The sequence below is a fragment of the Oxyura jamaicensis genome, chromosome 2, assembly GCF_011077185.1.
Source record: "Oxyura jamaicensis isolate SHBP4307 breed ruddy duck chromosome 2, BPBGC_Ojam_1.0, whole genome shotgun sequence".
NCBI classification, from domain to species: Eukaryota; Metazoa; Chordata; class Aves; order Anseriformes; family Anatidae; genus Oxyura; species Oxyura jamaicensis.
The window spans coordinates 10,267,243-10,287,354 of NC_048894.1; the positions used below are offsets into that span (position 1 = coordinate 10,267,243).

General features: G+C 36.6%; 1 protein-coding gene across 1 annotated transcript in view; it reads left to right on the forward strand.

Moving 5' to 3' along the window:
* The first annotated feature begins 4,983 nt into the window (after positions 1–4,983).
* The window catches only part of DYNC2I1 (dynein 2 intermediate chain 1), a 33,290-nt gene continuing 18,161 nt past the window's right edge, over positions 4,984–20,112 (forward strand). Inside the window, exons 1-9 of the mRNA XM_035318790.1 lie at positions 4,984–5,246; positions 7,473–7,526; positions 9,793–10,228; positions 10,789–10,841; positions 11,423–11,740; positions 13,077–13,141; positions 14,985–15,042; positions 18,289–18,366; positions 19,540–19,738. Coding sequence (XP_035174681.1) covers positions 5,232–5,246; positions 7,473–7,526; positions 9,793–10,228; positions 10,789–10,841; positions 11,423–11,740; positions 13,077–13,141; positions 14,985–15,042; positions 18,289–18,366; positions 19,540–19,738 — 1,276 coding nt within the window. The 5' untranslated portion in view covers positions 4,984–5,231. The remainder of the gene's footprint in view (positions 5,247–7,472; positions 7,527–9,792; positions 10,229–10,788; positions 10,842–11,422; positions 11,741–13,076; positions 13,142–14,984; positions 15,043–18,288; positions 18,367–19,539; positions 19,739–20,112) is intronic.

Sequence of the window (20,112 nt, forward strand, 5' to 3'; positions counted from 1 at the left end):
TCAGAACCTCCTGTGCTTTAGTTTGTGCCCATTGCCTCTTGTCTTCTCACTGGGCACAACTGAAAAGAGACCAGCCCCATCCTTTCAACACCGTCCCCTCAGATATTTATATACACTAATGAGGTCTCCACTCAGTCTTCTCTTTTCCAGGCTAAACAAGCCCAGTTCTCACAGCCTGTCCTCATACAACAGGTGCTCCAGTCCTCTAATCATCTTCAAAGACCTCCTCTGGACCTGCTCCAGTAGTTCTATGTCCTTCTTTTACTGGGAAGCCCCAAACTGGACACAATACTCCAGGTGTGGCATCACCAGGGCTGAGTAGAGGGGTAAGATCACCTCCCTTGACCTGCTGGCAACACTCCTCCCAAATGGTTGGGAAGCTGCAGGGCAGCATAATGCTCTATAAAAGTGTGGGGTTTTTGTTGTTGTTGTTTTGTTTGTTTGTTTGTTTGTTTTTTGAACTGCGGATATCAAGTGTGACTGTGACCCATTTGGATACCGATAATATCAAACTACAGTAAATGTGGTGGGGCGTTGTTTGTCTGTATGGTTTCGTTGTTGTTTGTTTGCATTTACTCTATTCCTAAATACTTGGTTCGTTTATATAAACTTTCTTGTGAAGTCTTCAGTCCTAAGGTTGAGTAACACCTAGTACAAGTGGCTGTATTCTTTGACAGCTCCTTCAATTACTGAAAATACTGTCATGATTTTCTCATTTTTTTAAGCCCTTTGTTATAGGGCTTTGCTCCATTTTACTTCTCTATTTAGCTTCACAGTATCAGAACCAGGATATAACTGTACCACAAACCAAAATGAAAATTCAAAACAGGAGAAAAAAAAAAAAAGTGATTGAATTAACATGATGTTATGCCAACTAACACTTTACCATATGCAACATTTTATTCTGCTGTCCTTTATGTGTCAGTGTGCGTTCTGCAAATGAGCTGGATATAGAACTGGTAGAGTACCCCATACGGTCAATAATAATACATCGGAGAAGGACAGTAGAAAAAAATGCATCTTGTGGTAGCATTTGGCATGATGAACACATAATTGTAAGCCTGACAACCTAGCATTGATCCTGGCCAGACTGATGAATTAGTCAATACAGAAGTCTGATTAATTAGAATTAAAGGTGAGTGATACAGTGCCAATCAAATAGGAAAACAAAAGCGAGATCTTGCAATACTAATTTGAAAGCATTTATCTGTAACATCAAGAGAAAGCTCTGATAAAGAGGTTACAGCTGACTTCTTGGAACTTTTGCAGATAACCAACTTGGCCTCACACAGTATTTTGGTGAAGAAACTGGGTGGTATGAAATTAGCATACCATTATTATAATAGAGACAAAAGAGTCTTGTTAAGATACAAACTCTGCTGCTTGAGGGTTAAGTTAAAGTCACTCTTTTAGAGCACTTGATACAATGTTCCTGATAAAACAGAAGTTATTTGTTTATTCTTATCCTTTTTCGTGTTGGCAAATTGCTTAATGATTTGCTCCAGAAACCTGGGTTTGTTAAGCTAATTCACTTATTTCCTGATCCTCCTGTTTTTTGATACTTACAATAGCTGTCTTCTTGAACATGTCAACAACACTTGAAGGTACTTACACCACAGAGATCACTCTGGCTTTTCCTTAAGTATCCTATAGTGAATTATTTCAGCTACAGAGCTGATTACGTTTATCTCAGATAATATTTATTCTTTTCATATCCTGCTCTGTAGGCCCATTGCCTCCTTGGAATTTTAATACTTTTTTTTTTTTTTTTTTCTTTTTTCCCTACAATATTCCTTTATATACATTCTTAGTAATTCTTGTTTGTTTCCCCTTTTTGTAGGATTCTTTTTTTATTTGTTTAAAACTCAATAGCTTCCATTGAAGTAAAACCTGGGATTACAGTAGTTTGCTATGATGCCTTTTATCCAGCAAGTACCAATAATATATTTTAACATAAATAATATTATATTTTATATTTTATATATAGTAATATAATTTAAAATAGCTTACTAAAAAGATCGTATTTATAAATCTTTTTTTTGTATGGTGAAAAAGAAAAATCTAGGTTTCCCCCAACTTCAGGAAAATATATTTTGGAAGCAATCTTAATTGTTGCTTCAAGATTAACAGTAAATCTCCCTGAAAAACAGTATTTGATACTTATTTTATTTGACCTTATTTTAGTCAACAGCTTTGTTTCAGGATGCAGCTTTTCTCTACAGATTTTTAACTACTGAATAGAAATCTTTAACTATTAATAGAAATATGAGAATGTTTACACAGAGTTTTTAGTTAAAAATGTTAAAAAAAGTTTTTAGCTAAAAAAATTGAATTAATAACAGAAATCATATTTTTATTTAAGTATATGTCTGGGTTTGATTTGGTCCTGCTGTTTCAACTTGCTTCAGATCATCTAGCATATAGCACAGGTATTTTCTGCCTGCTTCAAATTATCTAATATGTACCAGAAAAAGATTTAGAAGACTCTACCATCCCTGTTCAGCATATAGAGCTTCTGTTGTTTGGAACAAACCCATATATGTCTGACCCTGGTATCACCCAATCCACCTTCACTTTCACTGAACGCATAAATTGTACTCTCATGATAAGATGCTCAAATATTTATTGTTACTGAAGATATATATATACTTTCCACTATGATATGTTCCTAAGTTTTCACCCTGATCATCATCTGTTTTTTTTTTTTTTTTTGTGGCTGTTGTTGTTCTCCCCCTAACAGTACTCTTACAAGTTACGGTTCAAAACTAAAGGCACATAGGTCACTTCAGAGGTCTGCATTTTTGCTTTCTGTTTATGGGTCTGGAGGAATGATTACCAAAAGCATTTTGAACATTTTGTGAGAGGTCATTTATGCACTTACACTGATAATAATAGTACTTGAGTTTTCTTCTAATCTTCAGCAGAAATTGGTGAATTTCAGAATTCACCAGAAATACAGAACTAAGCAGAAGAGGGGGAGGAGGAGGGTGATGAGGGGGGAGGCGGCTACAAAGCCTAGATCCTGGTCTCTTCCTTCATACCAAACCTACATTTTTTTGTTTGTTTTTAAATAAAGAAATTATAATTTTTAAACATGGTGTAGGGTTGCCATGTTGTTCCCATGAGAGTACATATTTCTAGTATTTTGTTGTTGTTGTTGTAATTCTGTGGTATGTAACTCCATACACAGATGGAGAAAAAAGCAATACTGCATCATAGGATTAGAGGAACATCCAAAGACAAATAATAGCACATTACTATAAAGTGTAAAAAGCTGTTATTGTGTATTCCTGTTTTTCAGATAGCAGTGCAGGTGAAGAACAAGCCACAAAATACAAAAGCATGTAGTAGTACCTACAATCTTATTAAAATTCTCAAGGCTACCAAAGGCCTAGCTTACAACATACTTTTCTTTCCAAGGGAATGTAGGACATCCTTCGCTCCTTGGCATCCTTCTATGCTGTATAGTGATAGAAGAGGTGCATGTTTTTTTTTTTTTTTTTTTTTTTTTTTAATATATATATATATATGTTCACATTACTCTAATACCCATTTTTAGAAAAACAGTAGAACTACTGACATTTTCTTTTTCCTCACTAGATTGGTGACAAACTGTCATTTATTTTGATTAATGGTGGAAAAACAAAGACATGCACAAATTATAGCTCTGTTATTCCACAAGTGTTCCTCCAACTTATGTTCTCATGCAGCAGTTAAGCTTGTTTGATGCTGGCTTTAAGCTTTGCAAAATTCTGTACAATCCCTCTAGTGGTGCCTTCCCACATCTGTGATTTTTCTCGTCATACAGCTGCTTGACTAGTGTACTCTGCTAGGGAGAATAAAGTTATTGGCAGCCAAAACTGACATTTTTGGGGGGTACCTAATACATATTAGGTATATGAGGTACCTAATACATATTAGGCATATTCTAAAGAAGTAGATGGTACATCCAGAACTTGGAAAAAGGTATTTTGTTCTGTCCTGTCTTTGGTATTGCTGTCCCATTTACTACATTCAGGTATATGTGCTTGCTGTATTGTTATTAAAAACAAGTTCAATTAGAGCACTTGAAGGTAGTTTTTGTCCTTCAGCATTGGTATGGAGGACATCACATGTGCAGAATATCCTTTACTAAGCAGATGCATAGTTCCATGCACTTGTAACACTTCACCACCTTGACTAAAAAACTCTTGGAATTAATCCAGGATGGTTTGTACATGCATTTCTGCTTTTTCAGGGAAGAAGATATAAAAAATGCTTATGTATTATTATTGCTCTGCCAAAGACTGCTAAATTATTCATATGAATGTTTATAAATAGTTTAGTATTCATAGATGCTTAGTGCAATATAGCTCTTAAAAGCCATGATTTTTTTTTTCTTTTTAAATACCATTGTTTTTATCCTAATTGCTTAATTTGCTTTCCTGGTACACGATAAAAGAAAATACTTCATATTTCAGAGAGAAAGACGACGTTTACAGCCTTTTTAATTTACGTTTCAAAAGCAAGGAAACATGGATGGGAGAAATCTTCATCAAGGCTGTACGTATTTGTATATATTTGCCAACCGACTATTTAAGGTCAAGAACTCAGGGTTAAATTTTATCTCTGAAGTCAATGACGACTCCTGTTGAACTTCAGGATTGTTTCTCACATGCCGAAATGCCTTTTGCCCCCCCTCGATAATCAGCTTTCTCCAAACGTTAACAGCAAATACTTCAGTAAACTCACTCCCCCCTTTCATGTAGTTGCAACTTTTTTTTCCTAATAAAAAGAAAAAAATAAACTTCAAGCGCCCAGGGGAGTTTTCAGCCAGCCTTTTAATCGCACAGCACGTTAGCCGGGTGCAAATATTCGCCGTGCAAGCAGCGCCCGTCTTCCCCGCAGGCCGTCCCTTGCTCCCTGCTGCAAAAAATAGCTCCGATGCTATTTATGAGATCATTATTATTTTACATTTGCAGCTCTTTACACGTGCCGCTGAGGCGCCGTCGTTTCTCCTCACGCCGAGGCCGGAGGCAGGGGGGGCGCAGCCGGCCGCCATTTCAGGCCGCCCTCCCCTTCCCTTCCCTTCGCGCCGTGCGGCCGCAGCACCGCCCGCTCCGGGGCGGGTTCCCTTGTCCCTCCCTGCCCGGCCCACGGCTGCCGGTCGCTAGGCGAGCCTGGACGCCCTCCCGCCGCCGTTTCCTGCCCTCCCGGTGGCGGCGGGACGCGGCTCCCCGCCGCCCCCCGCCATGGAGGGCGATAAGGTGAGGGGCCGGCCAGCGGCGGGCGGGGCTGCGGGAGCGACGTGAGGGGACCGCGGTGGGGCCGGCCCGCCTCGCCCCCGTGCCCCTCAGGAGGGCCTGCAGGCGGAGGAGAGGAGATAGGGGCGGCAGCCGGGCTCCTCCGCTGCTGGTCGAGGCCGCTCCTCGCCCGGCTCGGCCCTGGGCGTGAAGGGACGCAGCCAGCTGGCGGCCCCAGCGCTTCTGCTGCTGCCCTGGGGCTCAGGTCTCTCGGTTTTGTCACCGCAACGATGAGACTGTCACCCACGTAGCATGAGGAAGCCCTTATTCCTTATATCCCCTGGAGGAATAAGGATTATTCCACTAGAGTGGAGTTCCACTAGCTCTTACTCTTCTCGTTGGTGTGGCTGCATCAGCCGCAGACCTCCCAGCTGAAGGGATCTGGTTGTTGATGAAAACACCCAAAACTGTTCGTGATTCAGATCATAAATGAAAAGTCTTAGATAGCTGCTACCTCTGTAACTGCTGAGGCTTATAGTGCTTTAGGGACCCACATAACTTTTGCGTGATGCTGTTGTGCTATGAAAAAATAGTACAACTCCAAAATAAAGGGAAAAAAAAACAACCTACTACAACATATCATTGTGCAGTTATGTTACATCTTCACTTTAAAAAGCAGTGGTAACGTATCATTTTTTTTGTAAAAATCATGGACATTTTTGCAAAAAAAAATGTAAAAAAAAAAAAGTCATGGTATAATTTTTAGAAAACAATTTAGAAAATCACTTTTGTTATTACTATTTTTTTCAGTCTGGATTTTACAAATAGTTAATTAGTGAACGCACAGAATAAAGTACTGTGAGGAAAAAAGAGTGGTAAGGTTTGTGATACTTCATTACATTAGATACACTCTAAAAGCTTTCATTCTGATTCTGTTTCACTACCTGTGGTGCATCACAAACCTCTTTATTGAAAAAAGATGGGTTAGTGAATTGTGATGGAATGCTAAACTTTGATCTAATTTTTCTCAGGTGTGCTGGCATGTCTTAAGACTGCCAAAGATCCAGAGGCATTTGTACAGCCACACTGTCTGAGAAAGCCTCCTTCTATTGTTTCTATTCTGTCAAATCAAGGTTCTCACTCATGCTGTTTGAGCTCTCAAATAGGTAACTCGTATTGGAAATGAGAGAGAGAAATATTTACATGTAAAGAATAAAGTACTTTTCTCTGGCTTTAAGACTGCAGAAATGTATCGTACTGCTTTTGTTTCTTTTTCTTTAGAGTCACAGTTAAAGAGAATCATACATTTTTAACGACATTAAGATTTTAAACAGAATTTGAGGTTAAGTTCTGAAAAACTCCAGTCTTTCTAGGTTACGAGTGAAGAGCCCCCTCTTGGTATTTTAAAGAGGTTGTCGGAGGACTTCATAAGGCAACACACTTGACCTTTAGTTTAGGGGACAGATGCTTAAATGTCAAATTGTTTCATAGAACTTCTTGAGTTCAGAAAATTGTGGCACTTAATATCTGCTGATGAGCTCCCTGTGTTCTCAGGTGCATGAACTGAGTTAAACCTCAGTGTGGCTTAAATAACTAATCTTAATTTGGATTTAAATGAATGTATAGGGACTTTTAAATTAGTAGACATGTGAGCAACTTAGATAAATCCTTTTAAAGTTTGTCCTAAACATTTATTTCTGTGTGTACAGCAACTCCTCTGACACTTTTGTACTTACTAACAGAGGGACAGTGCTCTCAAAGGTATTACTTTTCTTCAAGCTTTAAAAAGGGTCCCTCTCTATTTGTTGGTCTGCAAAAGCAGAGAATGAAGTGGGAAATCATTATCATATATAAAAAGCATCATATTCTGGTGGTGGTGAGATGGAAGTTGTTGACCTCAGAAAAGTGGCAGATGTACGTTTTTGGGCACTGCAAAATCAAGTCTAAGTGTTGGCTACATTTCTTTTTTTGCCTGTTTTAAAATAAATCTCAAACTTCCGTATGTAATATCTATTGACTATGCTCTTTTTAGGCTATTAGCATCATTAGATTTCTTACTTTGTTTTCTGACATGTACCTACATTTTCTCTACAAAATTTAACAATCACGTATTATATATTTGGGATTTTATGTAGGATACTATGCTACTTGCTATATATAGCTTGATCCTGTCCTTTGAAAAAATATTCTTTGTTAAGTGATTTCTCACTGCAAATCGATTACTGCCTTTTGCTGTCTTTTCTGTTCTAGAGAAGAACCAAAGAAGATACCTGGAAATCAGAAGAACTTAAGAAACATCTTAGGGTAATTTTATTTTATTTTAATTATTTTTGATACTAAGTTACCTTACAGAAATCACAGAATCATTAAGGCTGGAAAAGACCTCCAAGATCATCTGGTCAAACCATCCCCCTACCACCAGTGTCACCCACTAAACCATGTCCCTAAGCACGACGTCCGACCTTTCCTTGATCACCCCCAGGGACGGTGATGCCACCACCTCCCTGGGCAACCCGTTTTAATGCCTGACTACTCTTTCTGAGAAGAAATGTTTCCTAATTTCCAACCTAAACGTACCCTGGCACAACTGTCATTTATTGACAGTCTAAACAGAGAAGATTGACTACTTGTTCCACTAGACACTATTCCTTGTCCATCCTCTTTAATATCTTTATTGATGATTTGGATGAGGGAATTGACTGCACCTTCAGTAAGTTTGCAGATGACACCAAGTTGGGGGGAAGTGTCAACCTGCTGGAGGGTAGGAAGGCTCTGCAGAGGGACCTGGACAGGATGGGTCGATGGGCAGAGGCCAATGGGCTGAGATTCAACATGGATAAGTGCTTGGGGCAGAGTGGCTGGAAAGCCATGCAGAGCAAAAGGATCTGGGGGTGCTGATTGATGCTCACCTCAACATAAGCTGGCAGGGTGCCCAGCTGGCCAAGAAGGCCAATGGCATCCTGGCTTGTGTCAGATACAGTGTGGCCAGCAGGACCAGGGAGGTTATTTTCCCCCTGTACTCAGCTCTGGTGGGGCAGCACCTCATGTGCTGTGTTCAGCTTTGGGCCCCTCGCTACAAGAAGGACATTGAGGCCCTGGAGCATGTCCAGAGAAGGGCTACGAAGTTGGTGAAGGGCCTGGAACACAAGTCCTGTGAGGAGCAGCTGAGGGAACTGTTTTTTTTTAGTCTGGGGAAGAGGAGGCTCAGGGAAGATCTCATTTCTCTCTACAGCTACCTGAAAGGAAAGGTAAGAGCTGGGGGTCGGCCTCTTCTCACAGGTAACTAGTGATAGGACCAGAGGGAATGGCCTCAAGTTGCACCAGGGGAGGTTCAGGTTGGAAATGAGGAGACATTTCTTCTCAGAAAGAGTGGCCACATAAAACAATGGGCAAACTGCCCAAATCCAAGTTACAGCTCTACTTTATATATACGTACTCAGTTTCCTACACGCATATTATATATTGTAATTGCTGTTATTACCTATTACATTTGTCATGTGCTTTTAAGCTGGTTAATTACTTTCTCCAATGGCATTTGGCCAAACATATTCAGTCTCCAGTTAGTAACAACATTCATATTCATTTTGTGCTGTATTTTTTAAGAGGTGTTTTGCAATATGTATATTTCTGTGTCTTGTGCAGATCCTCATTAATTCTTTGATAAAAGATATCCTACTTGTTCATCTTGTCCACTTAGCTTTCTGCCAAAGTCCCCCTTTGCTTCAATGTTAGTGCTACAGTATAAGTACTTTGTACTTTTTAGATACTCAGTAACATTTCCTCTACTTTCACATAGGGTAAAGCAAACATATTTGAGACAAAATGTCTTGGTTCCAACAGAAGTAGTGTGGTTGGGCTTTCATTTCTGTGAAACAGATGGATAAAGTTTAATTCAGTGTACTCATTGACTGCAATCAAAGAAAGTTCTGTTTGTTCTGCATTAAATAAATAGCTAAAATCGTGGATGTAGTGAAACTAGTGGGAGTTTTGGTACTTGATTCAAGAAGGTTCAAATATAATCTGTTATGTTAAAAATAAAAATAAAGATAGGAATAGTAGCATCATCATGGGATCTAGGCCAAAAAATTTCTTTTACAACTTTTATATGCTGTATTTTGCTTTCTCTTCAAGTAAAAGCAAATCTTCTATTCTATAGGCAGTTGCAGAATGCCCAGTTATCTGTCATTGCTCTTTATTTCTGTTATGTATTTTACAAGATGGCACAGTTTCTGTCTACATGAGCTAACACCTTTAAGATACTCTGATAATTTTTTGACCTAACTCTAAACAGGATGCATAGTTCTACACTATTTGTTTTACCAAATTCTTTCCACAGATGTTGAAAACACAGCTTATGAATCTCACTTACTAGTTCTCTTTAAAATAAATACTGATATGGTGTTAGCAATTTTACATACAAAGTAAGCCTAGAGATATATCAGCGTTTTAATACAGCTAGGGAAATTAAATTCAGTTAGCATCCAGAAATTGATTTTTTTCACATGTATATACTATATCTAAATAGATTGCTAAATTAATTAATATATTACTATTATTATTTGTACTCCAGGCACCACAACCTGAGGGTCAAAACGAAGACAAAAAGCACAGAGAAAAGAAACTGCAGAAAGAGAAGGCTGTTCATGACACAGGCACTCATAAAGATGAACACAAAGACAGAGGGAAGAGCAAGGAAAGAACAAGAGAGAGAGAGAGATTTAAATCTGTTGAAAGAGACAGAGATAAAATGAGAGAGAGAGAAAGGGGAAAAGAACACCACAGAGAACGTGACAGAGAGAGACACCAAGATAAGCTTCGAGAGCGGAGTTTGGATAAGGAAAGATACAGTGTACTGAAAGATAAAGACAGGGAGAGTGATAGAGAACGTGATAAAAAGCATAAAAGACATGAGATAAAGCAAACAGACCTGCAAAATAATCTGAAACCATCTGAAACAAGAGAGAAAGAACATTATAGAAAAAGAGAAAAAAGCAGACATCGTTTGGGTATGTTGCTTTGTGTTGCTCTTTTACTTTGAAACAGTTGATATTTAGGTAGAAGTACTGTGCAGCCATACAGAGAGGATGAACACAGGCAGGTTGGAGTAACTACTGAAATATAAATCTTTACAGAATCCTGTTGTAACTTAGTTTTATTTTGGTTCTTTTTTGAATTTTGATGCTGGTTTCCTTTCCTCTGAAGAGGCAGTGAATTTCACTGCTTTTGTTGGTCAGTTGACTTGAAAAGAATACCTTCCTGCCCAGGCATTCTCTACTGAGTGATCAGTTTGAATTCCAAAGTTGCAGGGTTATTGCTGAAGTTAGTAGCATGTGTCATTTCTCTTACCATTACAAAAGACAATTGAGAATAGACAGGTTCATCAGGAAGGAAACAGGAATAACCAGCTTTGGAGAGAGAATTTCAAATGAACGATCTGTTATTATGGAAAGCTATTATGTTTTAGAAATCAATATCCCTGAAATGCTTTTTTCTAGTCTGGAGTTAATTACATACAGAGTTTGAGTATAATAAAGTCTGCTCATTAATTTTTACATGTATTTTTAAGAAGAGGAGAAAACAAGAGATGAAGAGCAAGAAAGAAGACATACAGGAAAGAAGGTAAAGAAAGAGAAAGGAATGAAGTGTTTTGTAATGAAATAAGATAAAATTGCAAAATAATGAAGAAATCAGACCCCACTCTCTAGAAATTCAAGAGTGCCATATATAGTAAGGTTCTCACAAGTGTACAAAATACATAACAAAATATATCTGAACCATTCTGTTTTAAGGAAATACTTCACTCCTTTTTTTTTTAAAGTAAAATGAAAGTTGGATAGCAAACAGCTTTATTTTTGTACAGCTTCATCAAATTTTTCTGTCTGCTATATCCATTATTACAAGGATATTGGTAAGTATGCATCCTATTTTACGATAGACTACCACATAATCCAAATATTTTTCTGTAACCAAGTATGCAATGTTTCTGAAGAACTATTGAGAATCTCAAGTGATGTGATAATTAGTTAGTTGCTTTGCTATCATATTTGATAAAAAAAAAAATTGGCTGGAAGATCCACACTAGCAGAAAGAGATTTGGTACTTAATAAATCTGTCTATTTTTGGCCATTAAAATGATGGATTTGTAAAATAAAAGTCTTGTATAACTTTCTAAATCTTTAATGTTATTTTTCTCATTGCAGGATAACAATACCAAAAAGAGCATTGACAAATTTTTAGCAATTGAAGAAGGTGAACGGGGACACAAGTTACAGAAAGATCAAGAGCTGGATAAAGAAGAAAAGAGGAGATACAGGGAAAAACAAGAACATTCTTTTAGGCCAGGAAAAGAGAGGCTTTCAAAAGAGAGAAGTCATAAACCTTATGACAAGGAAGAGGAAGAAAAGCACAAGTCAAAGGGATTGAAAGAGGGATCTTCCCATGGAGACAGACGACATCCAACAGAAGCTAATAAAAGAGTAAAAAGTGGAGAAAATGAAAGAAAGAAGCATGATCTTAGGGTTAGTTTTTTAATGCTTAAATGCATTAACTTATCACTCTAATTGTTGATATATCATGAAATGATATATAATGAAAATACTAGAATTGTATATCAATATCTTCTGAAATTTGAGGCTAAGGTTATAGGTTAACATATTACATATGCATTTAGGTGTCCTAATCCAGAGTTGATTCTACCCGTGAAATCTAAATGGAAAACTTGTGTATGTTAGAAATGTATTTTTTCATAAAATTCTTGATTGCTATGACTTTGAAAATTTTCATTAACATTGTGAAGTAGAGATTTAAATCCATTACAATGTAGTGACTGCCTGAGAAAAGTCAGGATTTTTATAGAGGCTATTTTGATGTTTCTTATAAAGGGAGCATGTACATCTAACTCACAATTAGGCACATGAGTATAGATCCCTTGTATTTGTTGTCTCTACTTCTGAAGCCATTAAAAATGTTTTATATATAACTACAGAGCATGATGATGTATCATAGAGATTTAATCAGAAACTTGGAAATGTTACTGTTTTCTGTAAGTTCTCATTGTACTAGAATGAGAGGAAATCTGTAGCAATTTTTAACTCTTAAAATCTGAGATGACTTTTATGGCACGAAGAACAATTCAGGTGGTCTAAAGTAGTTTCTTCTGCTTATTAAAGAGTGAGTATGTACATGCTTCCCAAAGAAAAGGTCAGAAATGGATGTTCTAGTGAAAATACTAGGCATCTTCAATGTAGGGACCCAGCACAAGTAGTTCTGTGACTGACTTTCTGCACCAGAATTCAAAAGTCTATCAGCAGCTTGCTTGGGGATTGAGTTCCTTGGAAATTTACTGAAGTAACTGTTACAAATAATAGTCACCTATGCTGATGCTTCTCTTTCAAAGTTCCTTTTTCTGATAACAGCAACTTTATCTTGAATCACCTATATAGTACATTTCCAAACATAGACATACATAATATACATAATATAGAGTTTAAGAGGCAAGTCATATACTGGGAATTAGAAGTGCATGAGACTCTTCTTCGTCTCTGGGTTCAACAGATGTGAATTTTTGCAGTCTCTACTGTTAAAATACCATTCTTTGAAGCAGTATGGCCACATTCAGATGCCTATGGAGGATAGCCCTTAGTCCCTGCCAGTTTTTCAGCCATATCTGGGGATTATTTAGGATAATGCTTAGGAGATTTGGCCTGTGGCAAAACTGGACCAATGACTGGGCTAACAATTCATGTGTGGACGAGCAGTTTACAGTGGGCCCAGAGTATTTTTTTAGCCATTGTTACTAATACAATGACATGAAGATATCCTATAAAGATTGTGAATGTGTGACTTCTTTTACAGAACAGCGACTACAAAAAAGAGGAGGAGAATCAACAAGAAGAAAAAATGAGCCATCAGCATGTAAGGTAAATTCAGAGATTTAAAATAAATGTATTTTATTTGACATCTACTAAGATAAAATCACAACCGAAACATTAAGCGCGAACTCTTGTTCTCATAACATCTGGGGCTTTTCCTCCAAGATGATTTATTTAAAAATGTGTATATTTTTATTCCATTTAATTATTTTTCTACACCAGGGTAATATTAGACATTGTCCCCTGGGCAGAATAGGCTGCCCAGGGAAGTGGTTGAGTCACCATCCCTGGAGGTCTTTAAAAGACGTTTAGATGTAGAGCTTAGGGATATGGTTTAGTGGAGGACTTAGTGTGGTTTAGTGTTAGGTCAGAGGTTGGACTCGGTGATCTTGGAGGTCTCTTCCAACCTAGACTATTCTGTGATTCTGTGATTTTGCAGTCCTTGCAAACAACAGGTATGTTGATATATGCACTTAGTTTGGGAGATAGAAATGTTGTGCTCTACCACCTGAAATTCACTACGCAGTTGTGGACAAACGTATGATTCGTGACAAGCTATGTAGGACCCTCTTAAACTGTTTATTTCAGTATGAATATCTCTACTCAGCTGCTCCACTGGATGATATGTAAAGTACTACTGTTGTTGTAAAAGGGAAAGGTCAAGGCTGTCCTGATTAGGAAGAGTAAAATTTCAGAGTAATATTTCCAAATTTTCTTATTAGCAAATGGAAAATCTCTTTTAGAAGTTTTCTATATGTTCTAGTTCTCTTTGCATTCTTTAATATTTTAGCCTTGTGAAATTCCTATATGACTTTCTGAAGTATAACTCTCTGTGTACGTCATCAGTCACAGTTCTCATTCCTGAATGCTAGTTTAGCTTCCTAGCTCAATGACAGACCGCCGTGCTGGTGTCTAGGGACACCGACAGAGACAATGAAGTCCCTACTGCTGTTGGCTAAGTATAATTACAGTTTCTTAAGAATGAGACAAATCACTTCCGTGTTAGTTTATCATTGTGGAAGGGTATTCCTGTAAAAAGAAAACAGAAATAAACCCTCTATGTTGGGATGCTTCCTAGCAGCAGCACTCAGCTGTGTCAAGCAGCGCAGACTACAGAAGGTTGGATTTTGCAGCAGTTGCTGATGGGGTGTTGTGGGGTAGACATTGGTTATGCGTAACTGGTAAAAAGGAGTTAGCTATTCCTGAATGGCAAGGAAAGCATTATAGCATACAGGAATGTCCTTAAATCCCAGTTCAGTGTCAAGGAAATTTTTATTGTTGCCTTTTCATGTTCATCACTCCAACCACCAGTAAATATGAACACTCACTTAGTTCTTAAGAACTCAGAATGCTCCCTTCCTGAAGTCTGATACTCAGCTTTTGAAATAATCAAACAAATCACTACAGAGCAGAGGTGGTTGCTGATGTACTCCTCCTCTCTGGCCCTGATTGCATTGACCTTATACATGAAACCCCTCAATGAAACACCAGTTTGAATGTCAGTCTGATTTACAACTTTAGAGAATATTACGCCAGTCTGATCTTGATCTACAGTTGGCTGCAGATATTAATAAAACTCAAAGATGTGTAGGTTTCATATTTTTTTCTCTTTAATTTTTCTTTTGTATTGATGCAATTATAGGTGTTACACTTGAACAAGTTTTTTTGAAATTCTTGGCTGATTAATCACTAGCTTTTTCATTATCGTTTTATATCATAAACAGATCTATAAAAGTATTTGTAGAAATATATATATATATATATATTTGGAAAGTTTCATTTTTTCATTTTCAGGAAGAAACAGCATTTTTTTCTAAAAGCAAACAAACAAAATAAAACCAGTGCTTTCTTCCAAGTTAACAAATGAAATTGGCATTCTTTTTTTCAACAGGACTCCAAAAGATAAAAGAAAAAACAGTGAAAAAGAGAGAAGGGACACAAGACAAGAGGTAAAACTATTTGGTTCTGGATCTTAGAATGTTGTGATTTTGTTGTGACTAATGACAGTTACAATAAGTATTTCAATACAATGCTATTCTAAGATAAAATAATGTTTATGTATATTGATTGATCTTCAGGTATTTATTACTCTGTCTTTTTGGATATAGCATTAGAAAATAGATTTATTCTGTATAAATTGGTCAAGCATTAAAAGTAGCCATCTATTCAACTTTATTTCAGTATCTTCTACTCCTGAAAAAAATAATTCTCAGTAAGTGGGAAAAGTTTAGACATAGGTAATATAAATCATCTACACATCCCTGTGTTGTATCATTTCTTTCTATAAATGGCTGACATAGGCAAATAAAATGTAGTGTAAGCCAAATAAAATGCAATTAGCAATGTAATTTTTATATGTTACTTAAAACAGTTGCCGTAAGAGAGAGGAAAGTATTTCTATAAATGGACAGCTTTTAAAAATAATTACTTAACGTAGGTTTTCAGTGAGTATAGAATACAAGCTGTATAGATTTGGGTTAATTTGGACCAGACTGTGCAGATACAACCTAACTTTATCAAAAAAATCTTTAAAATGTTCTATGATACTTTGAACTGTTTGTAACCATCCTCAAGAATCCAAATTCTCTTTCGGAATGTTGTATTATTGTGGTCCTGATAAGAGAAAATATGATAGTACCAACTGAAGACATGTTTTTCTTTATTCTTATGCTATGGACAGACATTTATCTTTCATATATCCTTCAGCCATATATCTTTCAAAAACATACTAACTTCTATTAAAACCTGACTATTTTTATGCCATGAATACATCTGTTTCAAGGCTGACCGAAGACCTCTGTTATATGTTATTTCCTTCTAACTTCCAATACATTTCTATTATTATTGCTTTAGGGCTAGTGTTAGTTCAAATACTTTTTTAGGGTTTTCTTCCCCTAATGAGCTTGTAGGAAGCAAGTTTGTTCTTTCTCTGACTTAATTTTGCTGACCTTTACAAACCAAATTCTTCATTCCTTTCATCATCCTAGCAGCTCTTTATTTCAGTTTGCATTGATTTTTCTTGAATATGGGTGGCCAGACTTGAACTCTGACTTTTCATCGGTGCTTCGCATAATACTGTACATGACATAAATACTTACATGTTCCTAAAAGAAGCCTTCTGATGTATTCGTTGACTTAGTTTGTATGGCTTGGCTCTTATCACTGTGATGACTAATACATTCAAACTGTTCTCTTCCTCTGTTGCTTCCAACAGCTGAGGTCCAGATTCAGCTCACCTTTAGGCATGAGTTGTCTGGTGAGAACCTAAATTTCCCTAAATTGCCTCTGTAATTTGTGGGGAAAAATAAGCAGTTTGGATTTCTTTTCCATTAACTTCTCTTTGTTCATTGACAATGGGAGGCAAACTAGGAGGATGAGATGCTTACTTAGGAACTAACTCAAAAGGAGTAATTGTCAAATTCCATGAGTTTGCACTTTGTGCTGTTTAATTTTATCATATATTTGTTACTCCAAATGCCAGAGTCATTCAGATAGTCCAGCTTGTCTTCCTCATCTTGCTTTGTGTTGACAATATATTCTCCGCAGGTCTTGTAAAGTAGGAACCTAACTGTGGTAGGGTGATTCTGATTTCCTATGAGAACTTAAGAGGTTCTTAGGAGGACTGTAGCATTTTGACAACTACTGACAGATGGAGGTTTTTGCTATTTAAAAACTACATGTGCAGTAGATGCAGTGTTATAAATGTATGCATTAATAAAAATGAAAGCTCTGTATATGAAGATTAAGAGATGTTAGTGTAACAAAGAGTATAAATATATTTACATGTGCATTACTACGTTTATTTTCACTAGGTGGAATAAGGAAAAAAAACATTTCCATATGATCTAGTTACTGCAGACTTGCAGGCAAAACAAATTGGGGAAATCTTGCCCAATTTTGGCCAGTTTTGCCCAAATGGCCAACCTGACTAATACAATCTATTCTTGATCCCAAGATTGATCTGGGAAATGACACGAAGTGGCAGTCAGAATGACTGAAGTACTGTGGTCCTAGGAGTCTGATATCAGACTCTGAAAAACAAGGTATCCGTATAAGCTGCTTCCACTTGCATAATGTGTTTGCTACTTCGGAGAGGAAGGCACTACGTTCTGTGAAAATTAGATGGCGATGATCATGCTGTAGTTGCAGTTGATAGAATGGGATTGCAGGTGTTGAGCTGGTCAAATTGCTGAAATACCCACAACGAATTTCACGGGTTTCCAATTTCTGGTCCTGGCAGGGAGTGGAAAGATAATGGGTTTCTAGACTGAAACCTATTATCTGAGACAGAAAGCTCATGAACAGGCACGAAAGGATCAATTATGTGCCTAACTCTGTGTTTGACAACTAGCTGCTATCCTTGGATTATAAATGAAGGAGGAAATAATAGGTGCTCCTGGATAATTTTCATAAAACCTCACATTTATTTCTGTTTTGAAGTTTGTTGAAATCCCTTTCATGTAGATAATTTAATTTATTACTTGGAAGAGACTATTGAAGGAAAAGGCTGAGTAAGAATTTGATATATTGGTGTGTGCTGTTTAAGCTCTTTATTTTTTGATCATGTTAGGGCAATTACTTGATGTTATTTTAATCAATAAGTAAGAAAGACATCTTCTTTGAAGTTTTTTCAGGGATGCCATAAATTTTGTTGCAAGAAAATATAGTAGAAGATTCGATGTTAACAAGTTTATTTATGTAGAAAACTTTTATTTTCTCATTGCATCCATGTATTTGTTTTCCTGGTTCCAACATCTGCACTCTTCTGTTATCAGATAGGGTCCCTCTATACCCCTTATTTGGGTATAGAGATATTTTATTGTACTCCCCTAAAAAAGTTCAACAGTCTTATTTTGCTGTTACACCATCATGAAAGCTACTGTATGCTACTGAATTTAAAGGCAACACATCAGTTTTTGTGTCTTTTCTGATAAAATTACAGGTGGGGTAATCAGTTGTTCCTCCCAATGTAGAGCTGAGTTCTTTATCATCTTAAATTATTATTTTACATCAGTAATAATCACTAATACACCTTTCTTCGTATTTCTAAACTGAATTCGTTGCATATTTTTGTGAAAATGTAGAAATACCTGAATAGAACAACTATTAGTCTATCTTTATGCTAAGATTTAGCAGATTAAAAAAGTAATTCTTGGTAAGATTATATAACAGTTTCATATATTACTTTTGTTTAGGAAATTAAAGGTACACACATCTATAATTCAGACACAGGATTTGATAACTTTTCAGAAAATTATGAAGATGATTTTGAAGTAAGTAAAACCATACAATTGTCCTTTTTGAAATAATTCTCAGGTATCAAAATAATTTTATTAATAGAAATGAAAACTACAGGTTGATACATGGCTTTTACTTATACTTTCTGGGTAACAGTGACCTTAACTTGGCTAACTAAATAATATGAAAATAAACTGTTATGTTGAAACTCTCTACTATATACTTAGATTTCATTGAAGGTTGGGAACTAACTTTCTCTTTTGTTGAAGTCTTCATACAATTCTTTTTCTATCTTCCTGGATTTCAATTAATTTAATAGTTTACTGTGAAAAATGCTGAATATTTTAAATAATGGCATCAAATTATCATTTTAATGAGAGAAAAGGCCTCATTACTTTTCATTGAAAAAATTATTTGGAAAAGGTACTGATGCATGGCAATCCCTTCACTAATTTGTTTAATTGGATTCCCATTTTTAGCTCTCTTTTGTTTACTTTAAAGTTAAGACAGAAGAGTTTGCTGAGTGGGCTTTCATTGCTAGCTGAACCAACAACATTGTCATCTTTGTTCAGCCAAGGTAGAATTCATCTCCACTTCGGTTATGTGTGATGTCTGCCACTGAGACATTAATTACATTCCCTTTTCATTCAGTGGAGAGAAGAAAGCACTTTTAAGGCTTCTTCATATCATTTGTTAGATGATTACTTCAGCATGAGACGTATTGTCTTAGCTGTGCTCCAAAGAATTATTAAAGCATGTGTCTAAGCGTGCATACAAACAGGTAGAATGGAAGTTATGTAAATTTGAGGGTGCCATTGAAGAGCAGCTTGAATGTAAACTACCAAATAAACAACTTTATATGTCTATGAATCATTTATGCTGCTGAACACCATTATGTTCTTTCTTTAAAGAACACATAACTCACCTGAACCTACAGTTCCTACTTTAGGATATTAAAAAAAAAGTCTATTTTGGGCACTGAAGGACAACACTGGGGGATTTTCTTCTCCCAGTTAAAATTGCCACGCAATCAACACGTCATTGTTTTTACATCAAATGGTTATTTTTAAGTGCCTTTAAGTCAGAGGATTTGTAGCCATCTGTATGATACTTTTGTTTTACTGCTAGTGCATTTCGTTATTTGTTAAAAAGATCCTGAGAAATACAATATTTGCAATCCATGTTTATTAGTACTATTACTTCTAAAGGATTATGAAGATGATTTTGATGACGATGATGAAGGCAAAAGTGGTGAAGAAGGAGATGCAAAAGAAAAACTAGGAGAGATTCCTTTTTCCAAAACATCAGAAATTGAAGAAATTCAAAGAGCAATTAATGCCGAAAATGATAGAATTTCTATTTCACTGCCAAAGAAAATCAAAAATGAAAAAGAGGAACCAATCATGGGTATGTGACTAGGCACCAGTCTTTTTTTAATTAAATGTATGAGTAACACATACAATTTATGAGTAAACACGCCACTTCTTCTGGAAGTCTGCTTAAAGGCAGAAATCTGGTCCTTTGGATGAGTCACTTGGGTTTGTGGGTAAGTGCTGTTAACTTTTCACATTGCTAGAGAATGATTCACAGGCATTGCTAATCGTTTAAAATGTGAAGTATAAAAATTTACAGACTAACAGTTCATGTCTTATTTTGGTTAAAAGGAGAATGAGAGAGTTTAGATTTTGAAAACTGGAGGAGTGCTAGGCAGTTTGGGTCTTCTGGTGACGTTAATTGGCCTTCTCTTAAGCAAGGTTGAAGCCACTGCTCTGGTTGTGATA